This window comes from Parasteatoda tepidariorum, chromosome 11, assembly GCF_982258835.1.
Source record: "Parasteatoda tepidariorum strain Cologne lab strain chromosome 11, Ptep-v5.0, whole genome shotgun sequence".
Classification (NCBI taxonomy): Eukaryota; Metazoa; Arthropoda; class Arachnida; order Araneae; family Theridiidae; genus Parasteatoda; species Parasteatoda tepidariorum.
In genome coordinates this window covers 39657002-39682538 of record NC_141765.1, presented here as the reverse complement: position 1 = coordinate 39682538, position 25537 = coordinate 39657002, and the positions used below count along the sequence as shown (strand labels likewise).

At 28.8% G+C, this 25537-nt stretch overlaps 1 protein-coding gene across 3 annotated transcripts in view; it reads right to left on the bottom strand.

Moving 5' to 3' along the window:
* Epg5 (ectopic P-granules autophagy protein 5) overlaps positions 1 to 25537 on the bottom strand; it is a 175310-nt gene that overhangs the window by 14672 nt on the left and 135101 nt on the right. For all 3 annotated transcript variants that reach the window (XM_087155460.1, XM_087155461.1, XM_087155462.1), the window contains 7 exons: positions 25294 to 25468; positions 19674 to 19847; positions 18823 to 19001; positions 16539 to 16718; positions 9463 to 9626; positions 2941 to 3143; positions 817 to 1062 (listed from right to left, as the gene is read on the bottom strand). In XM_087155460.1, the coding sequence (XP_087011586.1) occupies positions 817 to 1062; positions 2941 to 3143; positions 9463 to 9626; positions 16539 to 16718; positions 18823 to 19001; positions 19674 to 19847; positions 25294 to 25468 (1321 nt within the window). The remainder of the gene's footprint in view (positions 1 to 816; positions 1063 to 2940; positions 3144 to 9462; positions 9627 to 16538; positions 16719 to 18822; positions 19002 to 19673; positions 19848 to 25293; positions 25469 to 25537) is intronic.

Here is a 25537-nt window from a genome sequence, read left to right as displayed (position 1 = left end):
CCATCTTTAACATAATAGAACATATAAAGATATGATTTCAAAATAGAATGCATGATTATTACTCTAAACAGCTAAGCTAACATTTTTAATTATTTCAAGAAACTTATTATTTCTCGTGAATATCGTGATAAGCAAAATCATGTACTTATAAATGAAGGTAATATATTCTTTCTGGCAGCATGAAATATCAGAACAATTTTTAAAAGCCTGATTAAACTATAATTATAAACTTGTATGTTTTTTTAGTAGCAACAGAGGGATTAACATTATAAGTAAATCATTTTGCCTAAATTAATAAAACATTATTAAGAGATTGTAGAACAGTTTTATTTTACAGAAAAGCAAGCAGAAAACATTCTAAAAGAAATAAGTTATAGGTTAATAGAAGTTAAATTTTTTACTCTCTGTTTTGGGTATTTTTTTTAATTAAGTAAGACATACAAATCTCACTAAAAGAACTCTATTTAATAAACATAAGGTAAAATAATTTAATAAAATCCTAAATATGTTAAAAGTAATTTGTTTTGAACAGCAGCTTCCTTTCATAATTTTTTTTTCGAATTGAAAAATAAAAAATATATATTTTTGTAGGAGAGCTGAGATTTATGTTTGGAAAGTTTCACTATGAAGTAAAAAGCATACATATTTTAAAAAAATCCTACTTGAAGCTGTATTAAAATTTTTCTTGTTTTTCTTTTTGAAGCAAATAACAGACTCGCATTATTTAATATCCTAACAAACTATGCATTGACAATGAATCTTAACTATTCAACAGGTTCAAGTTAAACACAGATCAAGAAAGGAATTTGTTATTACCTATATTAAAACGAGATACAATGCAGCATTCTGCAACAGTAACTGCACTTGAAACTGTGTTTAGGCATTGACAAGCTGTTTGAAGACACGGTAAAAGAACTGGACTAGTGTGGTGGCATTTCAACCATGAGACAACTGAGTTAACAGCAATTTCTTCAAGACTAGATTCCGGTATGTTATTAAGAAATCCCAAAATTTCCCGAGCCAATGGCAATGCATGCGACATTTGTTTGTCTGGCTTTATATCTAAAAAATAAAAGATATATTATTATTCTAAAATGGAAGTAAATAAAATAATTTTTATAGTTTAAATGAATAAAATTTTAAATCCACCACCTTAAAATTTTAAATCCAATTTATAAAAAATAATAATACAATAAAACCAATAGCAGCAAAAAGCAATATGTTTATAGAAGATGCCTGTAAATATTGAAAATATTTTGACATTAAATTTCCTTTTGCCAAGTAATGCAAAAGACAGTAAAATACACCAGTTAGTTAAACAGCAATGAGGGTACAGTAATAGTCATTTTTAACAATCTGAGTATTTGTTCCAGGTTTTTTCCAAATTTTAAGCAGGTTGCTTTTCTGCAATAAAAATTGGTTTTTGCCAAGTAATTTAATGACAAAGTAGTGCATAACTGGGAAACTTTGTAAAGTTTTACAAATAATTGTAACACTATGGGAATATCAAATTTATAAAGAAAAATGCTTGAAAAAAAAGAAAATAAAAAAAAATGTAACAAATAAAAATTTATTTGGTTAATAGGTATAATGTTTACAAATTTTAGAAATTGACTAAGGGTAAATTGAGTTAACTGAGACTTAGTATGTGTGCACCCAGAGTTGGTCTGAAACAGGTCTTAGGCTGAAAAAGATATCTTTAAACAAGTTTGAACCACTGGTCTAAAACATGCCTAAAATCAGCTATTTTCTATTTCAAATAAAAAATTAGTTACTACATGCAGAAATATTTAAAAAAAATAGTCAAAGAAAGCAAACTCTAGTTAGATGAAATATTACATTTGCTCGGTGAAAGTGTTATAGGTAATTAAAAAATAAATAAGAATTTTAATTCTTCTATAGTTTCTTCAAAAGAATTACTTGCAATTGCTGAGCAAATATTCCTTCCAGTTGAGTTTCGTCAATTATTGAATCCATCAAAGCGAAAACAGTTGAAGCAGTTTTTAAATCGAAAACTAATCGTTTATTTTTAAATGTGCCCCAAAAGGATGTAAATGCTAGTTTATCTTGGTTTTTTAAAGAAGGTTGAGCAGACAGAAAGCATTAGAAAAGTCGAAACAGTAAAAAAAGCGGTAAGTAGAAAAGTTTAAAATGATATTTTATTTTGTATCTTAGTAAGTGAGAAAGTCGAATGTTTAAAGATGCTATTAATTAATCATATATCTAAATTTTTGTTACTGTTAGGAGAATCATTTTTATTTCTTAACCAAAAGTATTGGGCATGACTACTGGATTGTATTCCGTTCAATTAATCCTGCTTCCACCATTTCATCTAATTGCTTAAGAGTTTCTTGTTGAAGAGTTCTAGGCACAGCAACTTCTAAACTACGAATAGGATAATCATGAATTTTTAACTGTTATTTTTGCATAAATACGGTCTGCAAGATTTAATAATATTTTATGATTGCTAGTCCTTTTTGTTTATCTGTTTAGTGCCTGGATGTTGTTTATTTATATTATGAACCTCTTCATAAATACTTAACACAGTATCTTCATCATAATCAATGTTTATGTTTTGTTGTATATTACTATGTTTTTGTGCTATTAATGGTACCCTGTTGCCTTTAATCGTTATAGAATTATCCTTAGGAGATTATTGGATATTATGCATAAGCATGAAATCATATCCCAATAACAATTCAAAAAACTGAATTATCTAAATATGAATGAAACTAGAAAACTAAGTTGTTACTAATTTACACAAAAGCTCTATTGACATTTAATTACATAATGTACATCTTTGCATCTATGCTTTAATTATATAATATACATCTTGCTTTTGTAAAAGCAATTAGTGAAAATATATTTTTTACAAATGCACAACATCTAAACAAATTTTTCAAATAGGTAACTTTTTCAGAGCAATTAAATGTTAATTACTTCTTAATAAGTTATCAATGTCACTGAGTAATTCTGGCAGAATCTTAATTAAATTATGTTCATTTCTTAAAGGTGATTCTTTTTTAATAATGTCTTGAGATAAAGAGGTACTGAAATAATGAAAGAAAATAAGTTGCTTTGGTTGCATATTGAAACTTTCATCTCCAGTAGTCAATGTCATGCCACAAATTATTTTCAAAAACCTAAAAATTAAAAAAAAATTCTTTAATAAGTTCAAGACACATTCAATGAAATAACTATCAATAAGTTTAGCAACAGATAATCATAATAAAAAAAATTATGAGAACAGTAAAAAAAAGATATTCTTGTACATTTTTGGGAAGAAAGTTAACACTGAGAAAGTCTTTATTATGCACCAGTTTTGAAGTGATTTAGCCTATGATATGGAAAAATCATTTTTTATGTTCTATAGTCTAAAATAAATCATTAAATGTACTTAAGATCTAAAAAAGTAAGCCCCATTCAATCTAGAAAAAAAAGTTTAAATTAATATATTTCAATTTTATTTCAAATTATTTCATAAAATTTGACTTTCCTGTAACTAATCAAGTCACTTCAGTTTCATTCAGTAGACAAAGATTTATCATCGACTTAGTGATAGCCAGTTATAAGTCCAATAAAACTTATTGTAAGATAACAATATTAAAACAATTGTTGTTCATTAAAGTGTTTTCATTTGGCATATAAAGAAGTTGACAGCATAACAAAACTTATAGAATTTTTTAACATATAAATAAAAGTGAGTGAGAGGGAAGAATAAGACTAGAAATTGTATATTACAGGTAGTATAGGGTTGATTTATTTGATGGCTTTCGAACAGAAGCATTTACAAATTCTTTGCAGCATTTTCAAACAAGTTTAAATAAAACTATTATTTGATAACAACAAAAATCCCTGAAATTATTTCTCAAACATTAAAAGCAAAGAAAAATTTAATTTTACTTTTGCCAGGCTCAGAAATAACTCAAAACTGAGAGGTAGGTCTTTGGTTACACATTTATCAAAAAGTAAGATGGAATAACCATTTTATAGTTCTTATAATTTTTACAAGCTTATTTTTTGTGTTAATCAGTGAAATTAGTATCAAAAGATTGACCTCTTCAGTCCTATCATGATTATTTAAACTGCTCTTTTATATAAATGTATTTTTTAATAAAATAAGACAATCTAAAATTTTTTCACGAATATCAAAGATAATGTGTGTGCTCATCACTTCATTAATTTACCTACATTTAAATTTCTCTTATTTAAAATTGTTGTAAATTGAAAGATTTAATTTGACATTTATATGCAATCATTATAAAAAAAACTGTAGATGGTATAAAGATGAGTTTTTTTAATTTGGTGATTTTGTAATAAAACATAAGTTAAAATGTAGTCTAAAGCAGGTATTTTAAGAAATTTGATGGACTTTTTATATTTATTTAATAAAATTTTTTCTTTTTTTTTTGTATTTTATCACTATAATGAAAACATGATAATTTATGTAACTCAGCGGTTCTCAAACTTTTTCGAAAAACAGCGCTTTTTTTCTTCCTCAAAATAAAATTTTTCGACAGCTACCCACTTAAATCTATGAGATAGCAAATTTCTCTTTCAAAACCTAGTTGCAAGACAGTTTAATGAGATTCTTTTCTTCTCAAGAAATTAAACTCAGGCAAAGCACTGATGTTAAAAGGATATTGAATCAAAGCCAAACTATTGAAGCTTTCATTTTGATAATATTTGTCAAACCATATGATTAACTATGAAAAATGCTCTTAAAAATGTTTCTATAGAGTGAGAGAGCAAGTTCATTTTGCGTCAAAAATTGATGCAATATTTAAAGACAGTCATTGTACTTCTATTCATTTTTCTTCTTTAAAAATTGAGTTTTTTAATGACTGCTGTAATCTTGTAATGTTTTCTAGTGACCTAAAAAGGTACATGACTTTTTTGTTGCAGTATGAGGTTCAGAGTATTAAAACGTCTCAAAAATATTGCAAAAATATGCTAGTTTTACTTTTAAAAAATCTTCCCCAGTGAAGCAGTTAGCATCTTTATGGCCTACTTCTTTAAAAAAAAAATTCATGTTGCATATAGAATTATTATTGTATTACAAAGAGGACTGTTTGTTTGCCATAACATCAGTTTTTTTTAAAATTCTAGCCTTCAGTGGATAAGTTTTTAATCAGTCTGAATAATACCATTAACACTTGCTTACCAAGACAGGCTGAATGATCTACTTGTAGAAAACTAGGCATTTTCTTTTTATCAAATAGGTTGTCTCAGTATTCATTCCTTACCACTTTTTATCCTGCTCATATTTCAGTTGGGGAGGTTGAAATTTCTAAACAAGTTTTGATAAGTGTTTTACAGGGAATTTAATCTTTCTTTACTTTTTTTCCATTCTACAGTTAGAAAACCACCCATATTTTAGAATTTTAAAGCCCATACATGACAGAAATTGTTCCAATAAGGCTCAGTGTTGTAACTTTTTGGGTAATTTTAACAGGTGCAGCTTAAAAACTGGAAAGACTTTGTGGCTCATCAGAGTGCCGAGACGCACACTTTGGGAAATGCTTGTTATTTGATGTCTGGCATTCATCGGGATTGGTAACAAATCCTGCTCGTGAGAAAATGTTTTCTTTACGGGAGAAGTCAATTACTACTCCACTTTTTATCTACCTGTAAAATAATTTATGCAAGATGCTCTGTACCTTGTAATTGGTTGATAACGTGGAATTTCTATGTTTAAAAGGAGAGACTTAATCAGCTTTCTTTCCCTTTGTTTGGTAAAGCTATTATGTAAGATATTTTCAGAAGTTGAGTTGCTATGTATAGTTATGATTATGTTATTTTTCTTTCATCAAATCATTAGTATTTTATTCATGTGTTACAATAATCAACTAAATATATATTTCTGAAGAAGCTTCATTTTCCTGAGTTCTGCCACCACTTAAACTCACTCTTCCATTTATTAATGTATCTATGTAGTGATGTCGGGTGAAAGAGGCCCATAGTGAAAAGTGTTAAGTTTAAAAAATATAAACATTCAAATTTATTAAAAAAGAAAAGAAAAAAAAGAGAATATTTCTGTAATGGACCTATTAGATATGAGTTATCCATTTTGTCTGTATTTTTATAGAATAGTATGTGTATAAAATATATGTATATGTAAAGAATATTTTGATTTTAGAAGAGTGATAAATTTTGAATTTTTTCAGAGTTAGTTTTTCTCCTCCATTGAATTGACAATTATAACTTGATGGCTTCATGTTGGTTTAATACTTCTTTACATTGACAAATTAAGAGTTATAAAGCTTGTTTAATACGAACTTTTCAAAATGCAAATTTTTATTATTAAGACTTCTGTTGGACACCTGAAATTTCTATATAATCACACATATATAAAAAAGCAGTTAACCCTAGATCAGTGGTGGGGAATCTGTGAATCAGACGGGCCATTTGTAATAACTAGACAATCATAGCGGGCCAAAGAATAATGCTTAATCGTTAAAAAATTTATGTGTTCTTTAAACATATACATATATTATTACATACACTTATTATTTTAATAGTAAAAAAGCAAAAGGAAAGAAAATTATAAGCACAAAATATAAAATGAATTTAGTGTAGTTCTTGATGTGAAGTATTATCACTTTATTTTCTGGTGTCATTACTGGTTGATGGTGCATGAGAAAAATGAAATTGAGATTGTTTCTTCAAAATTTCATCATAGTCCGGTTCCATTTGCGAAGCAGAAATTCTTAAAACTGATGAAAGGTGCTCATCTGTAATTCTGTTTCTTAAAGAAGTTTTCCTAAGCTTCATTGTTGAAAAGATTTGTTCGCATATATAAGATGAGCCGAAGATTGTCATTATCTTCATTGCATGAGTAATTAGATTTGGGAAATTATCTGGACTTAAATTTTTATAAAATTCTAGTAATGGTACTGTATGAAAAGTTTGTTTCAGGAGAGTATTACAGTTCAGTTCTATTAACTCAAGTTGAAATTTTGCATCAACTTCTTCGTAATTATCATTGAATGGGGTCGCAAAAATACTAAACTCTGGTTCCATTTTTTTAAAGTCCTGAAATCTCCCTTCAAATTCTGAAGATAGTTTTCTCAAATTAATTTCGTATTTTTTAATCTTATTGTTTGATATAGTGAATTTCAAAGATTGTATTCTTGGAAAATGAGAAAAATCAGATTTAGAGATCTGATTAGCAAATAATAATAACTGTAATTTGAAGCTTTTCAGGTATTGCCAAATATCGTGAAGAAACTGATTTTTCACTTGCAATTTGAGATTAAGTATATTCATGTGTATGAGGAGGTCTGTGAAAAAAGCGAAATCATAAAGCCACGTTTCGTTTTCTAAGACGTCAAATTCATTATAAATGTCTTTATCAAGAAGAAAATTCACAATATCGTCTTTTAAATCCCAAATTCTTTCAAATACTTTTCCAGCACTTAACCAACGAACTTTTGAATAATACAGGATATTGGAATGCTCAGCATGTATGGACTCCAAAAACTGTTGAAACTGGCGATGTAATAATCCTCTGGAACGAATCATATTTACTAGTTTTACAACAATATTAAGTATATGGTCAATATCTAAAGTCGATTTACAGAGAGCATCCTGATGTATAAGGCAATGCAAAAAAACAACATCATTTTCCGGATACTTAGAATTAAATTTCCCAACAAATCCTTGATTGATTCTAACCATATTAGGAGCACCATCTGTAGTTACATTACATAACTTATCAATAGGTAAACAAAGTTTATCGATCAAATTTTCAAATTCACAAAATATATCGGCACCAGTCGTTGCTTCTTTCATTGACTGCAGCCCTGCAAGTTCTTCCGTAATTTCAAAGTGGGCGTTGATTCCTCTTACAAATATGAGTTAACTGTGCAGTATCGCTGATATCTGTACTTTCATCCATGGTAATTGAATAAAAAATAAATTTTTGAGTTTTTGTAGTCAGTTGTGAAATTAGATTTTTATCAATATTTTCTTCTTCTTGAGAGAGACAGTGACTGAAAATCATTCTTCTTTTCAGGGCACATAATATCGCACACATCTATCATGCACTGCTTTATAAATTCACCATCTGAAAATGCTTTATTAGATTTAGCAATATTATAAGCCAACACATAACTGGCTTTCGTAGTGAATCTTTGAGAATGATTAGCTCTGTGAAATAATTGTTGTTGACTTGATAAATTTTTTATTAAATCTTTCGATTTAATTTTCTTAACCTCTTCACTTAACGATGAGTAGGAGTGGTTTCCATGTTTGCTCTTGAAATGGCGTTGAATGTTATATTCTTTTAAAACTGCAACAGTTATATTGCAAAGTAAGCACACAGGTTTTTCTTTAAATAAAGTAAAGAAATATTTCCACGTCCATTCTTCTTTAAAAACTCGACATTCTGAATTCACTTTTCTTTTTTTAGCGTCCATTTTAGACGTTACCTACTACGGAGAACAACACACAGAAACGCAATTGGCGAAAGCTTACTGCTAACTAATGTTCTTGCGCGGGTGTTTGCGCAGGTCCTCTTAAAATGAAATTATAATTTTATTAAACTTTTATAACGTTTATACAAAAATTGTAAAGCAGTTTGAAGCAAAGGAAACAAGAACTAGAGCAGACGCAAATCGCGAAGCTTTTTGGTTGTGATTGGTCAATTTATTTGCATGTTACGTCACAGTACCCTCCTCTTTGGATATTCATGGGCAAAATTCTGTATTCATGAAATTAAAATTGTTCTTCAATATTTTGATAACTGTCAATTAATGGCCTATTATATTTTGGAGAACTTCGCGAATTTATATTTCCCAGGCAAGATTGAGTTCTATTTTGGAAGATTAAAATTGCCACTTGAGTGTAGGAACGAAAATCAGTTTAGAACTGCTTTTTAGTCTTCGGCCCACGGACTATTGAGGCAGTGGGAGTTTCGGGGATTACACAAACTATTACTCGAGTCACAGCGGGTCGTTGCAGATGACTGACTAAGTCGCTAACTAACTGATCTTCGGGCGGCCTCGCTTGTATTTATACCTACCTGCAAGGATTGTTCAGGAATTGGATTTTTCCGGTTCTTTCGAGAAAACAGAACAATGATTCAAAAATGCGAGAGTGTCTGGAAGTTTCGAGCGAAGATGAGTCATCTGTTTTGGTCGGATGGATTAGTCCAGAATACTATTGTGTCTTGAATATCACTACAGGAAGTTTTTATGCGGGTTGTCACATTACGAAGTAAGAACACGTTCAAACATTCTCACGACAGCACTCTTAAACAGGCCGGATTAAACTTTTCCGCGGGCTGTAGTTTCCCCATCACTGCCCTAGATCATAGGACACTAGTGCATAGCAGGTAAATATAAAAACTATATTGCTAAGGGGCTCAACACTTGTAGGGTCTGTGGGATTGAAATTCAATTATATTTTGCTTTTTATTTAAATGTTTAAGGAGAAAATGTAATTAACTATGCAACTTACTGCAAAATATAAAAATTTGGACTTCCTTGAGGATCATCTTTAATGATATTTTGAGGATTATATGATGAGTAATACAAAGTTAACAAACTTCGAACATCTTCCAAAGTCAATATGAACCATGGTAGATCTTCCAAAACTCCTATTTTATTTTTATGTGCATTGCTCTAAAAGAGATAATAGGTTTGGTTTATATGAGACTTTATCAAGAAAATACAAAAACATTATTGAACATAAAGCTGAATGGAAAATAAATTGGAATTAAAATAAAAATATAAAGTTGAATGGGAAAAATAGGAGGGGGATATATTTGTATTTTTTTTTAATACTGTTTATTTTAGGAGAATAACATTTAACAAAGTAGGCTGTTCTGCAAAGAATGCAAGCTTGAATAAATTTTTTTTTCATGTGAAACTATGAAAGGTTAATGTTTTTAAAATTAGGTTGACATAATATTAGTACTTCTGTGGAAAGAAATATGTTAAGTATTAGAAAAGCAAACATTAAAAAAAAAAAAAAAAAACTTTTTAAATTTCTGAACTTACATTTCTTTATAAAACTGAAGTATGAAAAAATGCAGGGAAAATTCAATAAAGAAATTTTTAAGGTGATACGGTATAAACTAAGAATAACTTTTAAGTGTTTACTAAAAAGTTCATTAGTAAAAAACAAAAAGTAACCTATGCATTATAGTGTGTGAATTCTGAATTAAAAACTCGTTAACATAAATTAATCAAACATCGATTTCGTTTTATTGAGAAATCTTTCCTCGAGTAATTCAGAGTTAGTTTTTTTAATTAAAAAAAATTAAATTGGGAGAATCAGGTAAGATTGGATAAGTGACATTTTCGATTTTAGTGAAATTTTCAGGATATGTTCTTTGCGTAAAACTGTTAGTGAATCCGTTTTTTATTTTTTTGAAAAAATTTTCCCTCAATTTTTCTTCTTTGTAAGGCGGGGTCAAAGTTGAAAAATACTTCTATTCAAACACACACACAAAAATCACATATATTTACATGCAGTATTAATTTTTATCAAATGAGTGGACCATGGCACTGACCATTACTTTGTGTTCTACTACTTCCACACTAACTATTAAGACATAAATACTTTTAATGGACCTTTGCACTGAAGGTCAAAGGTTATTCAACATTTTTTGAAATTAAGCTTTTTTCTTAGACTGTTAAAATCTAATTCTGACAACAGTAAACCATAAAAAGATTTAGTTTGCTATGACATACTAATAAGTATTACCTAACAAAATCAACATATGTGTGGTCGACATTTGGCGTGATCTTAAAATTCACCTTGGAGTAGCAAGAAATTGGAGGTTTGTATAACTTTCAAGACATTAACTGTCTTTGCTAAAACTAGACAAATATTTTATTTTATTTTATAACCGTCGTTGAACAGCCGACCCAATTTCATGGGTTTACGACTACTAACGTTCAACTCCGTAGCCTTGTAATTTTGAACCAATCCAGAAGACAAGGAAACTCCTGGATAAGTACCCCCAGAGGTATTGATTTGTTGTGGGAACATGGAGGACTTAGACTTGACAGATTTAACGTGCATCAGTCACCATTTACTACACGGGGAGTCTTCGGCCGGCGAGGATCGAACCCACGACCTCTTGGATATGGGCCCAGCGCCCTACCGACCAGGCTATCCCGGCCCACTAGACAAATATGAAATTTTCTGGAAAAGAAGCCTTAAGTATAGCTTAAAAAAATTTCACAGATATATAGATAGTGACTTAACTGTTATATAATATGGCCTTATGTTTTGAGGCTCAGATCTAAGTAATTGAATACATAAATAATCATGGAAAAAAAAATGAAAATTATTTTAAAAATAGTGATTTAAACTCAACATGAATATCTGAAGTTTAAGGGGGAAGGGAGAAAACATATTCGTTGCTATCTAGACAGTGTAATTTTTTACATTGATTAGAATGACAAATCTAAAATCGATAGATTTAATTGTTAAGAAGTTATTTAAGCTAGATATAGAAACAGAGCAAAATCTGATTCATACATATTTATATGCATGACAGTGCTATACAGGTATGTGAGGTGTTGATTCCATTGTATTAAGCAATCGATAAGAACAGTTCAATTCATTAACAATTTAAAAGTTTCAAGTAGATGACTGCTAACTGTATTTTTTATGCACAAATCTTTTATAACTTATAAACTTTAGTGAACTGAAGTGTTTCTATCAATTACTTAAATACATCGGAATCAATAGCTCATGTGCCTGGATAGCAATGTCAGATAGATTAATATGAAAGAGTTAAAATTGTTGTTTCGATATAAAACTCAAATAACTTCTTGACCAATTGATATATTGACTTGCATAAAAATTACACCAGAAACATATCACTTGCCTAGACTTTAACAAGTATGTTTTGCCCCTTTGCATCTTTACTCTCAGTAAATTCTAGATGAAGGCTAAGGCTCACCTAAGGAGATGGTGTAAACCTCAGATATTCATATGGCTTGAATCATATTTTTTAAAAACAATTTACAATTTTCCTATAACTATTTCTGTATTCAATTACTCAGGTGCATGCATAAAAATTTAGGGTCATATCATATAAAAATTGAATCAATAACCTTAGTTCTGAGAATTGATTTTGTTTCTGCTATACTTAAGGCTTCTTTTCCAGCAAATTTCATACATGTCTAGTTTTGACGAAGGCAGTTAATGACCTTGAAAGCTGTGCAAAATTTTAGTTTCTAGCTCCTTTAAGGACAACTTTAAAGTCACTTCAAATTTACACCACATACATATTTATTTCTTTGGGTACTACTTATTAGCATCAGTGGCGTACCAGTGGGGGCGGTGGGTGCGGTCCGCACCGGGCGGCACTTACCTTGGGGCGGCATTTTTTATATTTACTTATAGTTGTAAAAAGCAACTTATTCATTTCATATTTATTTTCTTTCTTGAATAATAGATGATTATTATGATAATTATAAGTTTAATATTTGGTTTATATAAATTATGATTAACTATATGATTTCGAATATTATTCCTCGGTGTATATAAATGCATTTTAGTGTTTTGAATTCTAATTCAAGAACAAGATAATAATTTTATTTTATTGTATTCATTAAAATTCGTTGAATTCGTAAAAGGATCTTTACGATTTTGTTCGGCAATTTTTCCTAACTAAAATTTTTTGATATCAGTTTATAAATGTCATTTCTTTTGAAAAGTTTATATGATTACTTTGAAGTGATATATCAATATTTTTTTAGCAGGGCCGGCGGAAGGCGTGAAGGCAGAAGACCGCCGGTCTGCTAGGTCTGCAAAGCATTAGGGCGCCGGTATAAGAACTATCTTTTTCAGACAACAAAATCTAAACGAGACAAAACAAAAATACTGACGAAGTTATAATTTCAGGAATCGCAAATAGATAAATATACTCAGTCCGTTTTGAAGAATTGTATTTGGAATGATAAATTGCATATAAACCATTTTGTTCATTCGCGATTCAATCTTTTAACAGTGAAGAGTGAAACAAATTATTAGGGTGCCAGTGCATTTGGAGAGTTTATTATAGGTAAGTATATTATATTACGTATAGATATAGATGTTATTCTAAATGCTATTCAGAGTAGTAAAATGACTTTGCCGTTTTCTGTACATAATATACTATTTATTTCGACAAGTTATATTTTTATTATATATCCCTAGGATGAAACGAGTAAAAGAAAGTGGTGCGTCATTTAGAAAGAAAAGGAAGAAAAGGGAGGAAATACAGACTAAAAATACTGGAGCACTACTCAAATATATCTCCCATAAGTCAACTTCTAGTTCTTTTAGTATTGTTGCCTCAAATACGGGCGAAGAAGCAGCCCTCGAAGGCGAAAAAACATTTTCCAATGTTGTTCAAGAGGAAAGACCTGCTTCACACTGGCGAAGAAGTAGAAAGTTCATCAAGTTCTGATGAAGAATCTGCTGCACAAATTATTCCGTCTATTTCTATGAAGGATATTGGATTATGGCCTAACAAAATTGACGACAATACAAGAGTATTTCTGGTACGTCAAGGTCCCTTTGCAATTCAAAATTTTGACGCCGACTTCAGCGAGGGAGTAAAACGTCCTAATAATACAATCAAAGCCAAAGGTGAAACAAGAAAACTGAGTCAGGACTGGTTTTTTCAAATTTTGCCTAATGGCGAAAAGCTCTTACGATCGTGGATGGTATATTCACCATCGAAGAAAAGTATTTATTGTTTCTGCTGAAAACTGTTTGATAATCTTTGTCAAGCAGGTTTTAATACGGAAAATGGTTTTGACAAATGGTGGAAACTTAATCCCAAAATTAGTTAACATGAGGTGAGTCCACTGCACATTCGATCATATTCCAAATGGAAGGAATTAGAAATAAGACTTGGACGTGGCGCAACTATTGACAAACTACAACAACAGAATATTGATAAAGAAATAAAAAAAATGGAAGGAAATTCTAACAAGAATACTTGATATAATTAGATTCTTAGCAAAACAAAATTTGGCGTTTCGAGAACATCGTGAAAGTGTTCATCAGGAAAACATCAATTCAATGGAAAATAGAGGAAATTTTCTTGAGCTTGTTGACTTATTGGCTAAGTACGACCCAGTATTACATGAACACGTAGTAAAAATTAAGATGGGTAATAAATATAGTATCTCTTATTTGTCGCCGAAGATCCAGAACGAATTCATAGAGCTATTGGGAGGCGCAGTCAGAAAAACAATTATGGATCAAATAAAGCAGGCTAAATACTTTTGTATTATATTTGACAGCACTCCTGACATTTCACACAAAGATCAAACCAGTCAAATTATTAGATATGTAGTTATTGATGGTAGCGAAGTTAAAGTTGTGGAATCGTTTATTGACTTTGTAGAAACTATAGGAAAAACTGCTGGTGAAATCACAGATATGATTTTAACGAAATTAGAAAATGACGGTTTAGATATAAAAAATTGCAGAGGACAGGCTCACGATAATGCTGCCGTCATGGCAGGAAAGCACAGCGGTGTTCAAACTCGTATTAAAGAAATAAATCCAAATGCAGAATTTGTAGCATGTACAAATCATTCTTTAAACCTGGCATGTTTACACGAAGCTTCTACAGCTATCAATTCCATCACATTTTTTGGAACTATCGAACAGTTGTTTTCGTTGTTTTCTTCTTCCACTCATAGATGGAATATTTTACTTTCTGTCACTGGTCAAGGTGTTAAACGCAGTGTAGAAACTCGCTGGAACGCTAGAGCTGCCGCGGTAACTATCGTAAAAAAACCCATTTTTTTTTACATTTTAAGCGCTTTGGAAAAATTGACACCTGAAGAAGAAAATAGTAAAACGAGATCAGATGCTGGAGTATTACTCAATTCTATGCAATCTTTTTCTTTTCTATGTTACCTTCATTTATGGAAACCCGTCCTTTTGGAAATTAATGACGCTCAAAAATACCTGCAAATAAAAGGGTTAAATGTCCACCAATGCCATATATAACTAAATTCTTTGCAAACACATTTCATGGAACAAAGAGATACGCTAGTACAAAACGCTGTTATAGCAGCCAAAATAATTTGTGAAGAGTTGGAGATATCGACTGAGCGTCGAGTTAGAAGGAGAAAAAATATGAGTGGGGAAAATTCGCGAGACGTGGGGCTATCCTCAGAAGAAGTACGAAGAGAAATGTTTTCATCTATGGACAGAATTATAAAGGAAATAAAAGAACGCTTCGATCAGTTGCATGGCCTTGTAAGAAAATATTCGTGTATAATACCGTGTAACCTACTAAATGAAGAATTTGAATGTCAAATAAATGACTTGATTGACATTGATAAAGAACAGTTCCATATTGAAAGAAAAAGGATTCAGGTTTTTATGGCTGTACCTACACTAAAAGAAGAGGCAAAACATTGGAAAAACGGGGAGAAGGGCCCTCTTGATCTGCTAAAATTTATTCAGCAGTATAGGTTAGAAAATTCTGTTCCCAACATTGTAATTTTGTTAAGAATTTTTTTAACAATTTCAATCAGTGTCGCTAGTTGCGAAAGAAGCTTCTCAAAATTGAAGTTGATAAAAAATTATCTTTGTTCTACAATGAGTCAATTAAGACTACAAAATCTTGCAATATTGTCAATAGAACAAGAAATTACAAATAATATAAATTTTGAGAGCATTATACACGATTTTTCTAGTATGAAAGCTAGAAGAGTAGATACAAATATGTCTAAAAAATTTAATCTGTGTATTAATTAATATTAATTAAATAACTTAATAATTTATTTATGTGTATTAATTTATAAAAACCACTATTTGATTGACTTATAATAGAAAGGGCGGCAAACTGGAGATCGCCCCGGGCGGCAAAAGTTCTAGGTACGCCACTGATTAGCATGTATTTATTGAAATATATACCTTTGTAATACATTATTGGTGCGAGTAGATTTTGACGATTCAAGTCTATATAAAAAACAAATAGAGAAAATATATAAAGAAAAAGAGTCTACATAAAGAAAATACCTTTATATTTATGATTTTTTAATGACATTTGACCTTCAATGCAAATATCTACTGAAAGTTATTTATATTTTAATAATTAGTGTGAAAGTAAAACACAAAATAATGGTCAATGCTAACTCCATTCATAAAAAGTATTACTGCATGTAAATAGATGTGTTTTTTTAAAAATTCCAGTGGATCTGCAGGTTTGATTTTACAAAACCTTGAAAAAAAAAATTTTTTTTTGCAAAAAAAAAAAAAAAAATTCTAAAACTCTTACATAAAGAAAATATCCTGAAAATTTCAACAAAATCAACTATAAAACTCTTCTTGACAATAAAAAAAACTGGCACTTAAGTCATAAGTGGGAAATGTAACTTTAGGTTTATTATCTCCTATGAAATGATGCGTTAATATATTAATTTTATACTGCTGCTAGTGGATCCTTATCATTTTTATAAGAGTAAGAAGGGAGTGTATAACATGCGAAACACAACTAAAAGAAATTAAACGTTCAATAATGTAAAAGTCAATATATTTCAGAATATCTGAATTATTACCTGAGTCAATGAAACATCTAGTCCGGATATAATGAGTAGTTTACCAAGTGTAGCTAGTATTTTTTGAACTTGTTCACATGATTGAAATATACCAATATTTTTTATCAGATCTGACCATGGTATTTTTAAACTTATTTTCGCAAGGAACTCTTTACTTTCATACAGATCACTTTGAAGAACCTAAAATAGTTTTTTAATTATAATATGAGAAGTAAATATTTTAAAGGTATAGTATAAAAATATGCTAATTTCACTAATTTACATGATTTGTCTTTTAATTATAGACAATAGAATGAAAATAAGGAGCTTTAAGGAAAACTAACTACTAAGTCATCAAACACTTGAAAAAAAAGCAAGATACAATCTTGAAAAACCTTTTTAAAAAACAACACTCTTTAGATACAATTTGTATAAAAATTTCCTTGGTGCATTATCTGAGCATTATTTTCCTACTAAATAGCACTGAATAATTTATAAAACTTGTAATATTTTTCGAACTGGAAAAAAGTAAATTATGTATAGAGTGCTAAAGAAAGTTATTTGTAAATGAAAATCAATTTCATCTTAAAATTTGATTATCATCAATCCATGTTTATTTTAGGAAAATATCATAAATACAGTAATGAGTTTTTTAACAACACAAAAATTTCTATGTAGAAAACCTACTTGTTCAAAAAGAATGAGCTTCATTTTAACACTGAGTAACTATAGCAGTTTGCAAAAGCAACAAATATATTTTAGGAAATAAACATATATTTTCTTTGCAAATTTTTTTAATTAAAATTATGTAACTTTCCAAACTTTCTTGTGAAACTTTAAAAACCTTAGTTAAAACAAATAAAGAAAACTGCAATAAGCTTTTTGTTGCTATTTGGAAACACTCTTCAGGACAATTGGATTGCTGCATGCAGAAAGGGTTTCTTTCTAACTATGTTTTTAAAAAAACTTCTTACTTATATCAGTGTCAAACATCCGAAAAAATTATATTTTTATGAATTATTTTTTTATATAAGCAAAGGGGAAAGAAATTATTTTAATTTTTAAGCAAAATCTAAATTGAAGTGTTCAGGCAATTTCTGAAAAAATTAATTGAAAATAACTAAAAAAAAATCATAAAAAGCAAATATATAGAAAGAAAGTATTAAAAAAATAAATGGAAAAAAATCATTTTTACAGCATATTATTTAATTTTTCCAAGCATAATGTAGGGCAGGATTTATTTCTTCATCATGAAAATAAATATAAAATACTTTAAAATCAATATTCAATACGTAATATGCTTTTTTCAGTTTCTGTTTTTTCTGGGTACTGTAGAACCCAGCTGTTTTAATTGGTATTTTTTTCTGTACTTTAGAAGTTTAATTATTTTTAAAATTTATAAGTATTAGATTACGAATATAAAAAAACTGCTTTTATATAATTTTAGTACTTTCAATTAATAAAACACTTAAAATATATCTGCAATCTCAATAAATGCATATTTATATTTCTGTGTGGGTAAGAATTATCTTATAGCAAAGGTAAATGAAGGTAAGCAACATAAATCATTGGAAGGCAGATATGAATTACCAAGCTCTAGAACAAAATGTTCCATTTCTGCAAATCAATCAGAATCTGTGATATCTACTAAGAATCTAGAAAGGCAGTGATTTCTCACGATCCCCACAGTTTTTAGAAAATTTTTAACACATAATACATAAATAATTTATAAAAAAGAGAAAATGCTAGAAAATAGTAAATTCTATAAAATAGAGCTGCAAATGTAATAGAGCTTGTTTTATTAAAGTATTCAGATTTTTTAGACTACTGCTAACCGAAGATACAGCAATCAAGGACCCTTTCTTGTAAAACAAGAAAATTGCCTCTCTGTACCACATTAAGAAATCCTTAAATTAACGTTATTTGAGTATACATTGGTAGATGCACTGCCAATTATGCTGAAATCATGATTATGACAAAAAAGGCTATTAAATAAAGAAAATAAAAAGAGAGAGATCATTAGGGTAACTCAGGTTTATGAAACACGTGTATATCTGTAGAAGGATAAACTGTATGAGGCTACATATTCAATTGGAACTACAGAGTTTTGTTTCATTAAACATTATATATTTAAGGTAATAAAATCAAATAGTATTATAAACAAGTCAAATGCAAAAACAAAATTGAAATGCGAGCAATAAAAAAATTAAGACAAAGTTCATTTAAGTGTCTCAGAGTAGTAAAATTGCAAGAGCAAGCAGCTTAAGAAAAATGAAGTGAAAAGTCCCTTCCGAAAAAGACTTACAGTGCACATGTTATCAATGTCTTCTGGATCAGGATAAAATTGATGCCAAGGTAAGTTTATATACTCTGAATGACACACTGAAATCGAATAATGACGTAATCCAGGCTTTACATAAATACTGACATACTGAGTCCAACAATGAGAAAGAATATTTCTGCTCTCTTCATCTCTGAATTCAGCTAAAAAAAAACAATGTGTAGTTTAAGTAAAGGGGAAAAATCATTACATAAATGTACAATAACATTTTATAAAAATCTTAAAAATATTAGCACATAAAAACCCATGACTTACACTTTTTTTTCCTATTATTATCCACCACAGTTTCATAAAAAAATATTTCGTTAGTCATGGCATAACCATCAGGAGCATTCATTATTTGTAGCGATAAAATTAAAATACATAGTTATAATAGTTCTGATAATTTAAAAGAAAAGCAAAACATTTTTCTTCCAAGAGGTAAATATATTAAAAAAAGATAAAAATTTTCTTTTATTTCTTAACTTTGTTAAATGAAAGTATTTGATGAGTCAATATTTTTTTTTCTAGAAATATTAGAAGGGGACTTTTAGAGATGTCTAATTATAAAGGGAAAATAAAGCTCTTCCTGATGTCAATTGTCAGATGAGTAAATTCAAAATGACTATTTGAGCATAAAGCTATAGAAAAGGAAAACAATTAACTATGATTAATTTCCTACATTTGTTTAATTTTAGCATTTATTTTTTAAATAGGTCAAATAAAAAAAATAACAGCCACATTATAATGGGTGAAAATATCAAAAATGTTATAAAAATGTACAGATTAAGTAAATAAAATAAAAGTATCATACACATTCTGTTAGAATACTATACCTCTTTGTAGCAGCTCGTGTAGATTAGTCAAAGTTAAAGTAAACATTTGAAACATATATCTAGCATTTTCTATTTGAATATCAGACCAGGGAAAATTTAAGTGAGAATTATGAACAGTAGGATGTAACCATGGAGTAAATGAATCTGAGATTAATTTCCATACGTTGACAACACCTATGATATTGAAACAAAATAATTTTAGAAAGAGGAAAATAAATATGCCATTAACAAAAATGAAATTTACAATGAATAAATTGATATCCAGTAGAACTTGGATTATTGAAACTTCTTACTAAAATTAAACAAGTTAATTATGCAAGGAATTAGTTTTTACTTACTTGGCAGATAAGTTAAAGAAATTCTACAACTGGTAAGACGAATGAAGGTAGTCGTGACTAATTCGCACATTTATACATGGGGCCTTCATATAAAACTCTTCAGGGATAAGATTATAAAGAAAAATTTGGAATAATTTAAAGAGAAATTTTAAACATAAATTTGGAATCAGAGCCTTCACTAAAAAAATTATTATAAAAATAGACCGTTCATAAAATATTTTATGGAAAAACGACCTTTTAAAAAATATAATACTATAAAAACATACAATTCACAAAATATTTTTTCTTAACTGGGCTGATCATTTCATCAGAATCTATGAAAAAATATTTTTGTGTCAAAGCCTTTCACTAATTGGAAAAAGAAGATGGCTAAAACAACAATAGTTTGATTCTACGGAATTAGATTTTAATGTTATTGGAGTAAAAAATTGGCAGTTTGTGGCAAAAAATAAATTGTCTTGGAGAAACTTCAGAGAAGACCTTGGCTCATCCAGGGCTGTTGTGCCAAGTATGATAAGGATGAAGTTAAATTTATAGAAGAAAAATTTAATGTTTTTGCTTTACTGTGAGTTGCTAGTGTTGGTGTAACAGGCCCTTATGGGAAACCAAAAACTATCACCAGATGGCGCAGCAGAAGTATTAACTTTTCATTTTTCAAAAACTTAAAAACAGTAGATGTAATGCAACTAGAGAAGCGGCTTGACACCCCTCGTAGCTTACTCAATCTTTTCATCACTTTATAATTATCATCTATCATTTAATGTAAATTCATCATCTTTGTCATATTTGTAATTAAATTCAATAAATGTTTTACGATAATCAAACAGGCGGTCATAAAAGAAAAGAGCAAGAATTCATTTTAGATTGAACAGTTGGGCATAATTTAGGATTTAAGAACTACAACCTTTTTGAAAGACTATTATTTTTTGAGATTTTTCCAAAAATCAAAAAAATATCTCTGAAATTGAAAGAGCAGGACTCAAACTAAAAGAAGCCACTTCAATTATAGTTTTGGATTCGCAAAACTGAGTAGATTTGTCACAATTTTTATAAAAATAGGATGATAAAAATTGATCCCTGCACTCAGTTGTACAGCTTAACAGACATAAAATTATCCATTTTTTATATGCAATAAAATTTTTTCGTTAGTTGAAGTTAATTGTATGATTCAGATAAAGAAATTTTATAGTTGTCATTTTTTTATTTTTTTTTCCAGTTTGACGAGCAAGGTTTTCCTTTTGCTAAAAGGAAATTCTTGAAGTTATACACAATTATCTTAATTGCTAGAATTCACAAGCATAAGTATATGATTAGAACGCTGAATAATTATAATCCAAAACATTTTGATTTCTGAAGTATGTTAAGATCAAACTGCTTCAGATAATCACCCTTTTAATGCAATTAAATAATAGATACACTTCTGCTAAAAAGTTTGGGCTTGCTTTCAGACATATCTGTAATTTTACATCAGGCATTTAAAAAACATTAAAATTAATAAAAGACATTTTTGTCCCATGTTTATAAGCAAAATTACAATCTATGAAGCATGCAGAACCCTTAGCTTTCTAACCTTACATATTACATTATATGTACTTGCGCTGCATTACTTTAACTCTTTAAATACCGAGCCCTCCAAACCACAGCATGCCCAGAATACCGCAAACGCCCGAAGTAGGAAAACAAGTTGCAAAAATTTCCTACCCCCAGTTTTACTCTGGAATGACAGAATGACTGATCATCTTTTTATTCACCTGTGGAAATATCCCCAAAATAGGAGTTCAAAGGAAAGAAAGACATAATTTGAGGCAACAATATCGCTAACGTAACGAGATTTATAAAATGTTAATAAATGCTTGCATTTGTTTTTGGTGTTTATTTTTTTTAAATTTTATTATTTATATTGAAGCATAAGTATGTAATTCCATGTAATCCAGTTATACAAAATCTAAATAAAGCATTCAAATTGATAATAATATTCTCGCACAAAAAAAATCCTTTTTTTTTCGTTGTAAAATAAAAACTAATATAATTCAATAACTTAAATGATTGAAAAATAAATTTTGAATTTCTTAGACACCAACATTTAAAATTAACATCAGTCATTAAGGAGAAATTAATTTGGTGATAGTACTAAAATATTATTCTACCTAAATGTGTTTCTTATTTTATATCAATTTACAATATGAAATAAGAGAAACTTTTCTTATTATTTAACAAGGCTCTGAAACCATTAAAAATATTATCCCCAGAAACTATAATTCCTCCTCAAGGTATAAAAAATATTTTTCGCTTTAGCCAGCATTAACTTCATTTCAATTAAGTAAATTTAATTCATTTGTAAATTATATTCCTTCAAGCGCTGTACCATAAAAGAGTTTGTAAACTTGTGCATAAAAATTAAAAAAATGCTGAAGAACTGTTTTAACAATAATATTTTAAGCACAATATTTCTATATTATTTTAAAAAATCAAAAAGTTCAATTTTTTTTCAAATAAATTATCTTATCTGGAAACTATATTTTTATGTGAATTTCAGTTCGGTGCATTGGAAAAAAATTTCAAGTTTGAAAATTAAAAAGTATAATAATTAATAAAATTATTTGTTATAAGGTTCTTGTAAATAATCTAAATTGTTTAACTAATTTTTAATTATTTGAAAGTTAACGACTCGAAATAGATGCCAAATTTTACATATGTCTTTCCATAATTCATATAAAAATATTTTGAAGCATCCATTTCTTCGTTTTTGAAACATCCATTATTGCTGTAATTTTTCCACGTGTCCTCTTCATACGAGTATTTGATAATTTTTCTCAAGAATTTTTGAAACATTGTCGTTAAAAATAAAAATGCATAAATATGTGTAATTAAGTAAATTGATCTAAAAAAATTATATTCATAATTAAAACAATAAAACTGCTTTTGAATTTCTATAAATAATTGCTATAGTAAAAGTAAGTTTATGTGCAATTTAATAAGAATCTAATATTTGGAAAATTATCATAAATTGAAAAAGTGGATTGAAAGCAAACAAAATAAATGTTCATCTATATAACAATATTTTCAAAGCTTATCAAATATATATATATATATATATATATATATATATATATATATATATATATATATATATATATATATATATATATATATATATATACAATGTCTAAATTTTTATATACTAACTACTAATTTTTCTTAATTTCATTTTTAAAAATTTTAATGACTATATTAAATGCATAATTTTTTGACCTCCGACCCCATCGTTAATCAACCGGACAGCTATTCTTCACGTATGCTAGGGAACACAATTACTTCCTATTTCAACAATGCCTTCTAGGCTAAGATTTATCTTTCTGTCACGTTTAACTTGTAATTATTTCTTTTTGAGTATGGGACTAAATTGTTCTGCATTTTACTGAACAGTTGGAAATCGGCATCTGTTTATAGACATATGGTGCAGTATATATGGGTGTGGTGACAAGAAATTTCTTTGAAAGAAAAGGGGAATATCAAAGAAATTTCTTACACTACCACACTGTAATTTTGGTGACAAAGATATCAGTCCCAACTTCAGGTAGAAATGGAGAAAATCTACTATATGACATGTTAATTTTCATTTAACAATAGCCTTTAGAAGCTATGCTGATAACGCTTATCTTCTACAGAAATGAATGAGTAAATTGTAACACATCTGGGTGGTCTGACAGCTGAATATAGAACATTCATTATGAAGGAAAAAATGCGTTCCTGAAAAATTAGAGTTAACTACAGATAATCCTCCTGTGAAGAAACCCTTTTGTAAGAAGATAAGGCGTAAACTTGAAAATAAATAAATTCATACAAATTTAACTATTTTAAGAGATTTGACACCAACACATTCTCCACTAGTAAAATTCGTGTTTTTAGACCAGGTGTTAACAATTAATAAAAAAAATGGGTCGGTGCAGCTTCAAGTACAATACCTACGTAATAACAAGCATTGAAAAGGTGAAAATAGCGAGGCATTCATAAAAAAGCAAGACAACGTGAATGATTTACAGTTGTCGAACTACAAATGCAGAATAAAGTTCAAATTTCAAATAATAGTTTTGGTACCCATCAAAGCAGTTTTTTCTCTTGGATCCTACTGTTATAAATATAAAAACTATTTTGTAAGGCATCAAAGCCTACGATCTAATTCTAATAAAATAATGTTTGATTATTTATTTTATATTTAAAAATAGATTTATAATTAATTGTATTTAGTTTTCTATCAGTCTTGTAGAATAATATATTTTTAAATTACTGCCATTTCTTTTTTCTGAAAACACTGTAAATTTCGAGCTGTTTATTATCTTGAACAATTGATATATTTTTAAAGGCACAATAACTAAATGATTTAATGTTTAAAAAAATACTTTATCACCAATACTCCAGCTTATTCTTTTCAACGTAAGTAATCAAAAAAGTTCAGATAAAAAGAAGTAGCCAGCTTAATAATTTAGGTTAATTAATTTTGAGTTTATACTTGTTTCTACATATCTCTCTGTCTTTCAAAAAAGTAAAAAAATACTATACTTCTTAACTATAAATTTTAAGCTTATGAGAATATGATTTTATTATTACAATAAAACGTTTCATTTAACTTTTTCTCGAGAAGTATTATCAGAAAAAGTTCAGTCGTTAGGGGCAACAGTAGTTTCAGTTGGTGTTACATCTTCGAATTCATCTTCATCCCTTGATTCATAAAATCCGACTCATCCTGTCTCATCATTGAAAATTAATTTAATTGAAAATTATTTTCGGTCGAAGGACCTTTACAGAGAAAATACATTTTGGTTTATATATATATATATAAACAGGAGAAAACAACTTTACAAAAGCGGAATGATATAAAACAAAACTTTTGTTGAAAAATCCCTCTGCTTTCTTCCCTTTTTGTAAATTACCTTCAAGGACGATTACTGCCACACCTCCCCCATTGTGCGTTATTTTTCGAAAAGGGGGAAGAATCTCTAACTCGTTTCACGGGCACTTCGGGCGTTTTCGGTAGTCTAGCTTACGAGGCGTCTCGGGCGTTCCGGTAGCGAAAGAGTTAAAAAAAGTTAAGTGCTTTTATTTTTAGTTAATATGAAATTTTAACAAGCCATTGATCAAGTTAATATGAAATTTGGTAAAAAGTTTACAAGATTTCAGTAACATATGCTTTAAATGAGATTAATATGATCACCCTTACAAAAATTTTAAATAAAAAAATTTTCATTTTATTTATAATTTCCTTAAAAAAATTTCATACTTACTGCAAAATTCTTTAGTGAAATTTTCAGTCAATAGGAGTAACAAAGAATGATTTAAAAGAGCCATGTATAATCCAAAAGGTTTAATATATTTGGCATGTGTCTCATAAAAGTCTAATACTTGACATTGCCTTGTTCTTTCAAATTTTTCATGCAAAAACTCAAGAGTATCCTTTACCTAAATATGGACATAAATAAAGTTACGTATAATTTTAAAAAAATAATCTCGAAAACTCTTATTTGATAA